The following is a 15160-nucleotide window of genomic DNA, read 5'->3' as shown; positions in this document are numbered from 1 at the left end:
AGGCTAAAAAGATGGACCATAAGTTTTTTTTTGATAATAGGATGGACCATAAGTGGGCCTTATGAAATTGAGTTAGACTCCCAAATTTTATACCAAGATAAATTTGCCACATCATCATCTACCAAATGGCTCAAACTTGGTGGACCACTATGCCAAGGTTGACAAAATAGCATTCCATCATCATGATTATTATTAGGTGAAAGTTTTCCTTCACCGATAAAGATCTCCATGGGTGAAGTGAACCATGTCATTAGACTATTGGATCCTCATTAGTTCATTATAGTCTAATGTCCTTCCCTAATTTTTGTGGGCGCATCTTGCTCCCAGATGCGTTCCCGGGCAGAGAACAATGCCTCTAAAATGGGGATAGGGGCGGAATTATCGCCATTCATAGAGGGCGGACTAGACATATCACCCATCGTCCATGTGCTTGGATGCATCCTGCGCTTCCAATGTAGAGAACTTTACAATCGGGATCGTCTACGGCCTGCTGCCCGTAGCGGTCATAGCAATGCACTAATGAGGCACGGCACAATGTCTGCCTTACCCTCGCTCGGGCAGGGGTAAGACGATCATTGCGCCACGCCTCATCAATGCGCCGCTCTGGCTGCTATGGGCAGGCAGGCCGTAGACAATCTGGATCCCCCTATTTTATGGAGAATGTTCTCTGTGCTGCAATGTAGCTTGTGCCCAGGCACATGGGCAATCTGTGCAGGGGGTAGGGTGATCATTGCGCCCACCCCCATGTGCCTGGGTGCAGGCTACGCTGTGGCACGGCGCCCCCCCCCCCCCCCTACCCCTACCCCTACCCCTACCCCTATTTTATTATGACAAAAAGAAAGGTTCTTTGGGGCACCTGCAGGGATGGTACACTGGCACCCATTCTCTCTCCATCTCTCTGCTCCTTGAATGAAATGTTCTTATTGCCCTCTTATTTTTGAAAACATTCCATCTTCAAACAACAATGAAGAAATAGAGGGTTGACCTCTTAAGTTTCATCTCCAATTTAAGGCTTTTAGATCTGAATAACCATACTAAAGTCCAAGTCACTAAGAGCGAGAAATATGGATCAGAATATGATATTTGTATTTGGGTGGTTATAAAAGAATTGAATTAATTGAAGAGAGCAAAAAGTTCTTTTCCCCTGCAACATCTCAAACATCTTTACAGGATATAGACAAGCTTCTTTGACTGCTACTATTAAAGTTACTACTATTTACAGAGTAGTGAATGGTGGAGCTGCTTCTTTTCCCCTGCAACATCTCTAACATCTTTACAGGATATAGACAAGTCTCTGACTGCTACTATTAAAGTTACTACTATTTACAGAGTAGTGAACGGTGGTGCTGCTTCTTCCAAGTAACTCCAGCTCTTCTTCTTCGTCTCTAATCAAGTGTGTATATGACGACCTATTAGTCTCCGCGTATTGGTCTGTTGGCGACATGCAGGTTTGATCATGGCCCACACAAACAACGTGTTCCGCGTGGTTCTTTCTTCTGACTGTGACCCAATCTTCGTCCCATGTCCAATCGGGTAGCCTTGGGGTTGGAGAAGAAGTTGGGATGCATTCAATCAACCGCCGCCGGATTCTTTCTGATGGAGAATTTGAAGAAGAACCCAATACCAATTGGTTGTTGGACATGAGAATTGGTGTTTCTGTTTCTGTCTCGGATTCATCCAATGATTCCCAGATGCCTTGATCGAGAATGCTCATGGGAGAAGTTGCAGAAATAGAACTCTGAATTCGCTTCAAATTCAATTCTAAGTCACAACCCTCCTCGAGAAATGGGTGCTTCAAAAGATCAACAACCGTCCATCGCTCTTTTGGATCTCTCCTAAGGCACTTGCCCAGAAAGTCTTTTGCTTCCTCTGACAGGAAACTCGGGAAATCCGGCAAATCAGAGGAGAATGCGATCCGGTGAAGCGCAGAGACCGGGTCTGCAACATCCAGCCAGGGAGGACGTCCTGTGGCCATCTCAATTACGGTACACCCAAGTGCCCAGACGTCGGCAGGGAAACTCTGTTCATCACCTCGAGCCACTTCAGGTGCCATGAAAACAGGGGTTCCTGCAATCGGCATCGCCGGTGGCGGTTCTCCGACCCATCTCGCGCAACCCAAATCTGCAATTTTGGTTCCATTTTGTCCAACCAAGATATTCCGACCCTTAATGTCACAATGCACGAGACCACGATTGTGTAAGTAATTCAACCCCTGAAGAATCGCTTGCGTGTGAGACCGGATCGCAGATTCGTCGAGGCGACCACCTTGTTGTCGAATTGCGTCAGTGAGGGTACCACCGGAGACATACTCCATGAAGAGATTGTAGATGAACTGACCATTCTCGTTTGTAACGTCGTAGCCAAGGTACCCAACTATGCGAGGACACTTGAGCAGAGAAAGAATCCTCTGCTCCCTTTGTAAGAATTCCGATCTCGAGAGCTCTACAGACTTCACGGCGAAAACCTCACCAGACTGACAATTCATAGCGAGGGAGACGGTAGCAGAAGAGCCACGGCCGAGATTGCGGCCTCTGATCCACGCCATGATGAAGCGTGGTGGATAAGGTGAGATTAGGAGGAGGAAAGAGTGTGGGGTTTGGGTTGAGGGTTTAGTATTTGATGTGCTGGAGTTAGTTGAGACGAAGGGCTTATATATAACACCTTGAAGGGTGCCAATAAGAACACCCCCTACGTATAAGGAAGTTTGGTAACTTTCTCTAGTGAGTTGCCTGATATATGTGTGTAGAGGAGTGAGATGGGTTTAGGGTAACCTTTCTCTCTGCGTGAGAGGCCAATGAGAGCGCACAAGTTAGCATCATTGGGGTGGAATTTTTTCTTTTTTAAGGAAGTGGGGTGGTCATTTTGTCCTCTCTGTATCTAAGTGTGAATGATACACTCCTCCCAGAGAGAACTTTTTTCCATATATAAATAATTAGAGAATTATAAATCTTCGATAATGTAATTATAAAAAAACATCTTGTTTAATTAGCAAGGTTGGTGATCCACGTTTCAAATCAAATGAAGAGGAAATGTTGACAGCTTAGCTTAGGTCGAGTTGGGAAGGTCGCTTGGGGTTCCAATGATACACGACTCACATGGTGACACGTGAGCAGCAGAAGGTGCCAAAGATTTTGGTGTGGTGTCGTGTGTATGAACACGCATGAGTTTCCTTGTTCATTCACGCACTCAAAGCTCAAGGAAAGACGGAGGGAAGAAGTTTAGTTTTAATTAGTGAGAAGATATTAATTTAAGGGTTGGTAAGGTAGGGGTTAGGATTCCATAATATACAATTAATGTTGGGATATTCCAAGCATTATGCGGTTTAATTAAGGCAGGATTATTTGTTTAGTTAATTATTGCCATATTTTGAAATCTTTAGATTCATTTAACAAAAAAGTGCCAAAAAAGGCCTTTAGATTGTTGTTTGTTTGTGAGAGACTTCACTCTTAACTGAGGAGGAGGAGGAGAATTGTAATAGAGTCATAGTTAGTTAATAAAAGCATCCAACTAATCACAATGCCGTCGCTTGCAAGCATATGCAAATCCAAAATCATTAACAAAAGTTTGTTTCTCAGGCACTCCTTCCCTCCCAAAACATCAGTGTAGGGAAGAATCGAGTCTGGATCCTCTCCTCAAATGATGACCTCCCCATTCCATCTCCAATCATCCATGGGGTATCAGACCACAAGTCAATAGTGCATTAAATGTTTTGATTCGTGGCTCGGATATCGCTTGGACACTAGGAGATGGGTTGGAGATGGTGACTCCTCGTCCCACATGGGGAGTTGATCTGGACTTCGAAGAATCTAAATGACACATCATTAACAATGTAGAAAATAATATCGTCCACATAAGACTTGCATGATAAGCAAAGAAGAGAGAAAACAATAAAGAACCCTGTGTAAAAGAGGAATAGTACACACTCTCTCTCGTACATATATTTTGGTCTGAATACCAAAGAAGAAGATTAGGGAAGTCACAAGTAAAGAGAAGGAATCATAAACCCTTTTGTTACGTGCGAGAATGGTTAGTGAGTCACTAGAAGTTGTGTAACGGCTGTTTCCTCAGCCCTATTAAATAGCATTATGAAATAATAGAAACCGTCTATATTTGAATCCTTAAAATTCTTCCCCCCCCCCCCCCTTTTCCAGCCCAATTTCTAATTATTTCTATTAGGAGAAATGGTCTAATTCTAATAATAGGGAAAATATTCTTTGTATTGGAGACGCAGGCTATACCCAGACCCATGGGAGTGGACGAAATGACAACCCCGGCCCCTGAATAACCATAATTTTCATCTATCCCACCCCATATGTTTGGGTGCAGCCTGTGCCTTCGTACATCGCGATGCAGAGAACATCCGCCCCATTTAATAATAAGAAATCGAAACTTGGGACCAACCACATTCAATTTTCATCAAAGGTATCTATCCATACACTCACCAAAAGTATTCAAAAAATTAGTAAGCGCATCTAATCTAACTAATAACCTCTAACATCGTTTTCATTGTGACAGGTTGTGATGGTGGTGTGACATGTGTGTGTAGCGTTTCTCTTTTCATGTGTTGGGTGGTGATTATTGGTGAGGAAGGCAGCAAGCAAGCAAAACCAACGTCTTCTTTCCCTCCCCCTTTTTTTTTTTTTTTTTTTTTTTTTTTTTTTTTCTATTTTAATTGACCTTTTTCTCTAAAATTTAATTTGACCTAACCAACTAACTCTATACTCACTGATGTACATGTGGACAAATGAGATGCTGCCGTTTGTGAGTTTCTCACACCTCATCGCTTGACTTCTCTCTCTTCTCATTTCAACTTTTGTTATTATTGTTTTTTTATTGACCAAAAGCAGTTTGACTATTGAACTTCTCTCTGTTGTGTTGAGAGCTGCATCACTAACATTTCCAGAGCGCTCCCTCCCTCCCTCCCCTCAATAAATTAAATTAAAACACTTTACTCTATAGCCTTATTTTGTAATTGTGAAAATGTTTTTGATTCGAAAGTAATTTTTTTGAAGAGGGAGGAGTGAATTTTTTTTTTTTTTGTTTGTTTTGTAGTACATAAAAAGTAAGAAAAAATAAAAACATATTTGAAAAGTATTTTAATAGAAACACTTCATCAATATCAAAATTTGAAATTAAATGATACATTGAGATTTAAGTAGGATTTTTTAATTCATTCTAAATAACTCATAAATTCATGAAGGTGGTACTTTAATACTTTATCAGGATCTTTTGATAGTTTAATGGGAGAAAGAATGCCACTTGTCGTGTGCGGTGCGCAGCCCATGCACCTAGACACAGGACTGCATGAAATGACCACCACACCCCCATAAAAAAATGGAAATCAATGAGGGCGCATTCATCAATTTGTACAGTCCTGTGTTTGGGTGCTAGGGTGTATATATAATTTCCATCTAAAGGATTCACAACATCTATCTACATCCCAATAAGCAAACCAACGTTTTCCTTCCTTTCTCTATTTTGCCTTTTGTCCATTGCTTAACTATCAACTGACTAGTGTATATGTGGACAAATGAATTGTTGTCATTTGTGTGGTTCACCCCCCCTCCCCACACACTCTCTCTCTCCTTATTTATTTAATTTTCATTTTAAAGGAATTTATTTATTTATTTTTTGAAAAGTAGTTTTCTGTCTGGGTTGTGGCCTATGCCACACTCCGATGTGTGGGGAGGAGAGAGATAGACTCATGGGAGTGCTGGTGTAGGCCACATACACTCCTGATCAAAGTTCTTTTTCTCTAATTTTTTTGGGGGAAAAGATAAGTTGTTTGGCAGTGTCCCCCTATGCCCTCTCACATATATTGGACAGTGAAATGATCACCCCTCCCGATAGATGCCTGTGTACAATGTCAAAATTTTACAATTGTACCCCCCCTCTCTCTCTCTCTCATGCCGGTGTGGTATTGATGGAAGAATATACCCCATACATTCGGATTTGATAGTATAATTGCTAGCAAGACAGAAGAGGTCCGATCAAGTAGTGTTCAAAGAAGAAGACAAGTAGACAACAGGTGAACCAAGAATAATATTTTCAAATATTATTATTATTGGCATGCATAAGATGGTAATGGATTAATGTAATGTGTAGGAATGTCCGTTTCAATGTATCCTAAAAATGTAAATGTAGGAGGCATGCATGCAGCATGCCAAACTTTCACTTGGTTACAGTATTAGTAGTTGTTGCTGTTGGTAGTAGAGCTACCTAATAATACAAATTATGATCAGATGCAGTGTTGTCTATTTCATCACGTTTTTTGGGTGGTATTGGATGGATGCCTTTAGCACCACATACCATCACAAGGAAATAATAGAGATAGATAAGAGACTTACACTATTATATACTGGTGATTACTTAACTAAATAATACCCTCTTAATTAATATCTTATTTTAGTAGCTTTGTTGTAGAATAAAGAGAAGAATACAATATTTAAGTAGCTAGATTACATTTCTAGAGAGGAATGTGATAAAACGTGTATAAGTGCTCAATTCTAAGTTCTGGTATCGGATTAGAACACCCATGTTTTTACTAGGCTGGATCCTCCAGCTCTCGCCAGGGTTGGAGGAGAGCCGAATATGATCAAATAGGGCCACACATGAAATCTAATGTGAGAGTAGATTTCATGTGACTGGACTTGGAGGGCTTTGGACCGTACTTGTACAAGGACATGATGCACACTATTGACGTTTTGACTTTTATGCCGGGGTCTCTTGTTCACTCTTTACGCAATCAGGTCTCCTCTCCAATTCAAAGCTTTAGATTATAATCATACTAAACTCTAAGTCTTTAAGAGCAAGAGATAAATTAGAAAATATGATATTTGTTTAGAGATAAAAATTTCTTTTCCCTTGGACGCTCATTGTAGGGATTGCTAATTACACCAACATCTCCAACGCATTTACAAGCTATAGACAAGCTTCCCTGATTGCTACTACTAAAGTTATTACTATTTACAGAGTAGTGAATGGAGCTACTGCTGCTGCTTCTTCCAAGTAATTCCAACTCTTCTTCTTCACTAATCAAGTCTGTATATGACGATCCACTAGTTTCCGCGTGTTCTGCGTGGTTTTTGTTACATCTGATTGTGACCCAATCTTTGTCGCATGTCCAATCAGGTAACATTGGGGTTGGAGAAGAAGATGGGAACCATTGAATCAACCGCCGGATTCTTTCTGTCGGAGAATTTGAAGAAGAACCACCCAATCCTAATCCTAATTGGTTGGGCATTTGAAGTGGTGCCACTTCTTCTGTCTCTGTTTCAGATTCCTCCACCGATTCCCAGAATCCTTGATCGAATATGCTCATGGGAGAAGTTGCGGAGGTAGAACCCTGAATTCGCTTCAAATTCAATTGTACGCCAATACCCTCTTCGAGAAATGGGTGTTTCAGAAGCTCATGAGCCGGCCATCGCTCATTTGGATCTCTCCTAAGACACTTGCCCAAAAAGTCTTTTGCTTCCTCTGACAGGAAATTAGGGAAATCAGGCAGATCAGAGGAGAATGCGATCCGGTGAAGTGCAGAGACCGGGTCTGCAACATCCGGCCATGGAGGACGTCCTGTTGCCATCTCAATTACAGTACACCCAAGAGCCCAGACGTCGGCAGGAAAACCCTGTTCATCACCTCGAGCCACTTCAGGTGCCATGAAAACAGGGGTCCCTGCAATCGGCATCGCCGGAGGCTGTTCTCCGACCCATCTCGCGCAACCCAAGTCTGCAATTTTGGTTCCATTTTGTCCAACCAAGACATTCCGACCCTTAATGTCACAATGCACGAGACCGCGAGAGTGCATATAATCCAACCCCTGCAGAATCGCTTGCGTGTGAGACTGGATCGCAGACTCGTCGAGGCGACCACCTTGTTGTTGAATTGCGTCAGTGAGGGTGCCACCGGAGACATACTCCATGAAGAGATTGTAGAAAAGCTGACCAATCTCATTTGTAACGTCGCAGCCACGGTACCCAACTATGCGAGGAAACTTGAGCCGAGAAAGAATCCTCTGCTCCCTTTGTAAGAACTCCGATCTCGAGAGCTCTACAGACTTCACGGCGAAAACCTCACCAGACTGACGATCCATAGCGAGGGAGACGGTGGCAGAAGAGCCACGGCCGAGGGTCGGGCCTCTGATCCACGCCATGGTGGATTGAATGAGAATAGGAAGAGGAAAGAGTGTGGGTTTGGGTGTGGGGGGTTTAGTAACACTTGAGACGAAAGTCTAATATAGAACACCTTGGTGGGTGCCAATAAGAAAGGAAACCCCAATATATAAGGAAGTTCGGTAACTTTCTATAATGAATTGCTTGGTATTTGTGTTTGGAGGAGTGAAGTGGGTCAGACAATATACATAATAAACAAAGATGACACTAATTAGAGAGTTATTAATCTTTCTTAATGTTTTCATCCAAAAAATATATATATATTGTTAGGGGAAAGTTTTCATACACGATTGTGTAAGCCGTGTATGTGAGAGGGTCTCTCACAAAGACTTGGAAAAGTCATAAATCCCCACCCATTAATTCATGCCAAGAAACTCCCACCCTCTCACATACATGGTTTACACGACCGTGTATGAAAACTTTTCCCGATTGTTAATGTTTACACCACACCAAAATCTTTTGTTGCTATTAATTAGGGGCTTTGGAATGGGATACGTACGACTTGTGATGATCCACGTGTCAAAACAAAAGGAAATGCTGACAGCTTTGTTCGGCTTGGGAAGGTTGCTTCCTTTGCTTTGGGTTCCAATGATACGACTCACAAGGTGACACGTGAGCAGCAGCAACAGTTGCCAAAGATTTTGGTGTGGTGTCATGTGTATGAACACGCATGAGTTTTCTTGATTCATTCAAGCACTCAAAGCTCAAGGGAGGAAGGACGGAAAAAGTTTTAATTAGTGAGAAGATGTTGATTTAAGGGTTGGTAAGTAAGGTAGGGGTTAGGATTGGATATTATTGTACAATGGATGTTGGGAGCGGTCTAAGCAAGGAAGGTAATTATTGCCATATTTTGAAATCCTTTATATCCATTTAACAAAAAAAAGCCTTTAGATAGTAGTTTGTTTGTGAGACACTTCACTTGGTCTAGGGATTAGGGATGAGAAAGAATCGTATTTGAATCGAATTATAATACTCTTTGTATTTATATTCGAATAGTTTTCTGTCTTGGACAGTATTTGTACAAGGACACAATTCAGACTAGATTTAAGGAGGGTGAACAGATTTTAAAAACAGGAATCAAGATATGGATCGGTCTCTACCGATTTCCACTCACTTCAAAAATCGATCTAGAATCAGTGAAAATTGGGAAAAAAAAAATAGAAACCTCTTAAACCCTAGTTTCTGTATAGCATCAGTCTGATCTGAATCGAATGGAATCAGGATCAGCCTCTAATAATTTCGATCCTGGTCGACCTGAATGGATCGGTCCAATCCGATTTTTCAAACCGGAGGTAGGAAATTCCAAAAAAAGAAAATGTGTTTTTAAGTAAGGCAATATGGATGGTGGATGGATGATTCTCTCACTTTGGGTTGGCAAAGGTGTGAGTGGGTGAGCTGTGCCTGCTGTGGCCTGTGAGGGGTGTGTGTGTTTGAGGGTGGGGGGGAGAAAGTGGCAAAGCCGAAAGGTCGCATTTGGTTGTAAAGGAAAGCGATACCCTTTGGGAAGAATCACCTTCTCTCTCTCTCTCTCTCTCTCTCTCTCTCTCTCTTTTTTGCTTTCTTATTCCAAGTATTCTTTTTTACTTGGCTTGGCCTGAATACCGAACAAGAAGGTTGGGGAAGTCACAGGTTATGAGAAGGAATCGTAAGCCCTTTCGGACTTTCACCCGAAAGCCCAAATTCTAATTATTTCTACTAATAATAAGAACTCAAAACCCGGACCGGCCACATTACATTTTAATCATCAAAGATAAATTATTTAAACAAAGTTATCTATCTAATATTACTCACCAAAAGTATTTAATTTAAAAAATAAGCACAACATCTAATCCAACTTATAGCCTCTGACCTCGTTTTCACTGTGACCGGGGTGTGATGCATGGTATGACGCGTGTGTGTAGCGTTTCACTTTTCATGCGTTGGGTCGTCATTAAGACAGCAAGCAAGCAAGCAAAAGTGCAAAACTAACCTTTTCCTTACCCTTTTTTCTATTTTAGTATCACCAAACTAACTAACTAACTCTCTACTATTAACCAAAAAAAAAAAATCTCTACTTATGTACATGTGGACAAATGAGGTGCTGCCGTTTGTGAGCTCTTCAGACCTCATCGCTTTACTTCCTTTCAATTTTTTTACTGAAAAAGTTGACTTTTGAAACTTCCGATAGAGTAGGGTAGGGTTTTAGTAATCAGTATTGATACCAGTATTGGTCTTGGTCCATGGATTGGTTCATATGCGTTTGGATTAGACAGTTTAAAACCTGTTATTTTTTTTTTTGAACATTTTACCATTATCTATACTAATCCACCGATATAAGATCGATCTAAACTCAGTATTAGTCTCCACCAATACCTATACAAATTGATCAATCCGACTGATCTGTTATCGATTCCTCAAAACATGGAATAGAATCGTCAGAAGTCGTAACATCAAGAATTCTCTCTCTCTATCTCTCTCTTGTGTTGAGAGTAATAGCATCACTAACATTTCCAAGGCCCCCACACCCTCTCCTTAATAAATTAACTGAAAACACTTGACTCTATGGCCTTACTTAGTAATACTATTTTGTGAAAGTATTTTTTATTTTAAGTATTTGTTGTTATTTGTTTTTGTTGAAATAGGAGTGAAACTTTTTTATAATAATTCATAGAAAGTAATTTTGAATATTAAAAAAAAAAAAAGCATTTAGAAAATACTTTAATAAAAGCATTTCAACAATTTCAATTTTTGCAATTGAATGATACATTGATATTTAAGTAGGTTTTTTTAATTCATTCTAAGTGACTCATAACTTAATAGAAGGTACTTCAATACTTTATTAGGATCTTTTGCTAGTTGCATGAAAGCCTTCAATACTTTCTTAAAATTGCAAATTACAGTTTACCCTGGGTGTTGAGTTCTTTCCGATAAATATCTATTGACGTCATTTCTTTTTCCAATTACAATCAAGAACATTCCAAATTGTTCAATGACTCTAGTATAATGATTATCTTCAAGCCATCCATAATGTTTCATAAGATAAATATATATTTTTCCATCTTAAATGTTTTATAACATCTATCAACATGCCTAAAAAGCAAACCAATAGATAAATTGGACAAAGAATGTTGTCAGGCTGCAAAGCATACACTTGCGCCTCTTGTGCCTTATCTCTCTCCTCTCCCACCTCCCTCCCTCTAAATAGGGGACAAATATGTCATTCATAGGAAGGCAGGAGAGAGATAGACACTGAGAGATACAAGTGAATGATATAGAACCTGGCAGGATTCATTTTTAGTAGTTACATATATGATTTTCCATCCGAAATGACTTACAATATCTATCTAAATTTTCAACAAGCAAACGAACATTTTTCTTTTTCTATTTTGCCTTTTGTCCATTGTTTATTTTACCTAACCAACCAACTATCTAATGACTACTGTATATGTGGACAAATGAGTTGTTGCCATTTGTGAGGTTCCAATGGACCCAGACACTCACGCTCTCTCAAGAACGCTGCTTGTGTGTGCATTCACATTGGCCCCTTTGTTGCTATAGGGACCACACAGGTTGGCAACAAAGCACTTCCTTTTTTTTTTTTTTTTTTTTTTTTTTGTATTGACAATAGAGTTGCTTTTCAAGCTTATGTTAAGAGTAAGACTGGTCACAACATCAATAGGAGTTATGTTCCTCTGCATGTACCAACAGGTGAACGTACATGTGAGAGTCAATCACCTGTCCTATTTTTGCCATTTACAAGGGGATCGAGGAGGGGTTTTTATCAAAACAAAATTAAAATGTGATTGACTCTCACATATATGTTCACCTGTTGGTATGTGCTGATGATCCATTCTCAAGATTTACAGTAGTATCTCCTCTCGCTCTCTCTCTTTTATGCGGCTAGGCACTGATGGAAGAATATACCCCACACATTAGGATTCTATAGTACAATTGGTAGCAAGGCAGAAGAGGTCCGATTCAGTAGTGTTCCAAGAAAAAGACAAGTGGACAATAGATGGGTCAAGAATAATAGTTTCAAATTAATATATGTTTATTTATTTATTTATTATTATTATTGGCATGCAAAAGATGATGATGGATTAATGTAATGGGTAGGAATGTCCGTTTCAATAATGTATCCTAAAAATGTAAATGTAGGAAGCATGCATGCATGCATGCAACATGCCGAACTTTCACCTGGTTGTAATAGTAATTCCACTTGATTGCTTTGTAGTAGTAGTAGTAGGAGTAGTAGTTGCAGCTGCTGCTAGTAGAGTAGAGATACCTAATAATACAAATTGTGATCAGATGCAGTGTTGTCTATTTCATCACGTTTTGTGGGTTGGTACTGAATGGATATGCCTTAGCACCAAATACCACCATCACAAGCAATAATAGAGACAGAGATAAGAGAGTTGCACTCTATTAGATATATAGAAATATTACTTGACTAAATAATACCCTCTTAATTAGTACCTTATATTATATTAGTAGCTTTGTAATTAAATATTGGGAGAGGAATGGGCATGCTACTTGTGCATATAGACTTCATACGCATGTAAAAGTAACAGTCTCTCCGCAACCCAGTGGTCGAGGGTAAGGGTGTCAATTGTTACTAAGTGGTTGAGGGTGAATCTTGGCACAATGATAAGGTTGCTCCATTGCGACTTAGTGGGTTCTTGTTCAAGTCTGGAAATAATTTCTCCACAAAAAGAAGCGTGGGAGTGGGAGTGGGAGTGGGAGTGGGAGTGGGAGGGGGAGGGGGTCTAAAGACTGTGTGACCCTCAACAGACCCTACAATGGCAGAAGCTTCGTGGACACTGGGTTTGCCCTTTACACCTCAAAAAAGTAGGAGTATGGATTTCAATGGGTTACTAACGCTGTATTGAAAGGCCCACACGTTTACATGATGAGAGAGGAATGTGGAGAAACATATATTTTGACCGATACGAGTCAATAGAATAGCACATATCATGGTCTAAAAAAGATTTTTATATAGCAAAACTGTCCGATTCAATCCGATACAATTCTTGCCACACATACGAAGTGACATTGTGACTTTAATAATAGAGGGTTGGGGGTTTACCTCTTAAATCTCCACTCCAATTCAGAGCATTAGAGTTTAGATCATAATCTTAGTAAAGTCAAGTTTTTGAAGAGCAAGAGATGATCAGAATATGAGATTTGTTTAGGATTATAAAAGAATTGAAATTGAAGAAAGTAAAAACTTTTTTTCCCCTTGAACCTCATTGTTGGGATTGCTAATTACACCAACATCTCTAACACATTTACAAGCTATAGACAAGCTTCTCTGACTGCTACTACTAAAGTTATTACTATTTATAGAGTAGTAAATGGAGCTGCTTCTTCTGTGTAACTCCAGCTCTTCTTCCTCACTAATCAAGTCTGTATATGGCGACCTACTAGTCTCCCCGTGTTCGTCGGTGGGCGTCATGGTTTGGTCATGGCCCATACAAACAACGTGTTCCGCATGGTTATTTCTTCTGACTGTGACCCAGTGTTCGTTCCATGTCCAATCGGGTAGCCTTGGGGTTAGTGAAGAAGATGGGGTGCATTCAATCAACCGCCGGATTCTTTCTGCCGGAGAATTTGAAGAAGAAACTAATTCCAATTGGTTGGGCATATGAAGTGGTGTGGCTTCTTCCTTCTCTGTCTCGGATTCCTCCAATGATTCCCAGATGCCTTGATCGAGTATGCTCATGGGAGAAGTTGCAGAAATAGAACTCTGAATTCGCTTCAAATTCAACTGTTCGAGGCAATCCTCTTCGAGAAATGGGTGTTTCAGAAGCTCATGAACCGTCCATCGCTCCGTTGGATCTCTCCTAAGACACTTACCCAAAAAGTCCTTTGCTTCCTCCGACAGGAATCTTGGGAAATCCGGCAAATCAGAGGAGAAGGCGATCCGGTGAAGCGCAGAGACCGGGTCTGCAACATCCAGCCATGGAGGACGTCCTGTGGCCATCTCAATTACGGTACACCCAAGTGCCCAGACGTCTGCAGGGAAACTCTGTTCATCACCTCGAGCCACTTCAGGTGCCATGAAAACAGGGGTCCCTGCAATCGGCATCGCCGGTGGCTGTTCTCCGACCCATCTCGAGCAACCCAAGTCGGAAATTTTGGTTCCATTTTGTCCAACCAAGACATTCCGACCCTTAATGTCACAATGCACGAGACCGCGAGAGTGCATATAATCCAACCCCTGCAGAATCGCTTGCGTGTGAGACCGGATCGCAGACTCGTCGAGGCGACCACCTTGTTGTCGAATTGCGTCAGTGAGGGTGCCACCGGAGACATACTCCATGAAGAGATTGTAGACAAGCTGACCATTCTCATTTGTGACGTCGGAGCCAAGGTACGCAACTATGCGAGGACACTTGAGCAGAGAAAGAATCCTCTGCTCCCTTTGTAGGAACTCCGATCTCGAGAGCTCTACAGACTTCACGGCGAGAACCTCACCAGACTGGCTATACATAGCGAGGGAGACGGTGAAGGAAGAGCCACGGCCGATGGTGCGGCCGATGATCCACGCCATGGTGGGTGGTGGATAGGATGAGAAAAAAGGTTGGGTGTGCCTGTGCGAGGGGTTTAGTATTTTAGGTATAGAGTTGGCTGTGGACGAAGATCTTAGATCTTATATATAGCTCTTAAGAAGTTTGTTAACTTTCTCTAATGAATTGCTTGATATATTTAGAGGGTTAATACACTAAATAATTGATTAGGTGTAGCAAAGGTACTTAGTGTGCTATAGATTGTTGGCCGTTGTTAATCTTTTTGTTAATTAATGTTTATGTTAGGTGCTTTGCGGGGTGGGGGTGATCCACGTGTCAAAAGAAGAGTAAATGCTGATAGCTTAGGTCCTGAGGGCGGCGGTTGGTTCCAATGATAAAGATTTCAGTTTGGTGTGTGGTGTGTGTGAACACGCATGACTCATTGTCCATTCACACACTCAAAGCTGAAGGAAGAAAGGAAATAATTGAAAGAGTACTAAT

General features: G+C 41.0%; 3 protein-coding genes across 7 annotated transcripts in view; all 3 read right to left on the bottom strand.

Annotated features, from left to right (window-relative positions):
- Nucleotides 1-15160, bottom strand: part of LOC122639723 (aspartic proteinase) — an 83048-nt gene that overhangs the window by 31870 nt on the left and 36018 nt on the right. The window contains exon 15 of one of the 5 annotated variants that reach the window (XM_043832645.1): nt 13418-13429. The exons of the other annotated variants lie outside the window; for them this stretch is intronic. The gene's annotated coding sequence lies outside the window, so the exon portion shown is untranslated. Of the gene's footprint in view, nt 1-13417; nt 13430-15160 lie in introns of those variants that run through there. 5 annotated transcript variants of the gene reach the window in all.
- Nucleotides 1274-14726, bottom strand: LOC122639667 (mitogen-activated protein kinase kinase kinase 18-like). Its single transcript, XM_043832557.1, has 2 exons — nt 13713-14726; nt 1274-1557 (listed from the first exon to the last, which is right to left on the bottom strand). The coding sequence occupies exons 1-2, from the start codon at nt 14701-14703 to the stop codon at nt 1274-1276; spliced, it is 1275 nt and encodes a 424-aa protein (XP_043688492.1). The 5' UTR covers nt 14704-14726.
- LOC122640149 (mitogen-activated protein kinase kinase kinase 18-like) lies at nt 6821-8187 on the bottom strand. The gene has a single exon (XM_043833302.1). It carries the CDS (start codon nt 8150-8152, stop codon nt 6821-6823), a length of 1332 nt encoding a protein of 443 aa, XP_043689237.1. The 5' UTR covers nt 8153-8187.

This window comes from Telopea speciosissima, chromosome 9, assembly GCF_018873765.1.
Source record: "Telopea speciosissima isolate NSW1024214 ecotype Mountain lineage chromosome 9, Tspe_v1, whole genome shotgun sequence".
NCBI lineage: Eukaryota > Viridiplantae > Streptophyta > Magnoliopsida > Proteales > Proteaceae > Telopea > Telopea speciosissima.
Note: the sequence above shows the minus strand (reverse complement) of the source record. Positions and strands in the feature narration are given on the sequence as shown.

Bases quoted from the DNA above. Each gene is read 5' to 3' on its own strand.
- LOC122640149 (XM_043833302.1), bottom strand. From the start codon at position 8,152: ATGGCGTGGATCAGAGGCCCGACCCTCGGCCGTGGCTCTTCTGCCACC.
- LOC122639667 (XM_043832557.1), bottom strand. From the start codon at position 14,703: ATGGCGTGGATCATCGGCCGCACCATCGGCCGTGGCTCTTCCTTCACC. The intron at 1,558-13,712 runs CTTCACTAACCC...AATGCATCCCAA, and splicing joins GATTGAATGCACCCCATCTT to CTTCTTCTCCAACCCCAAGG.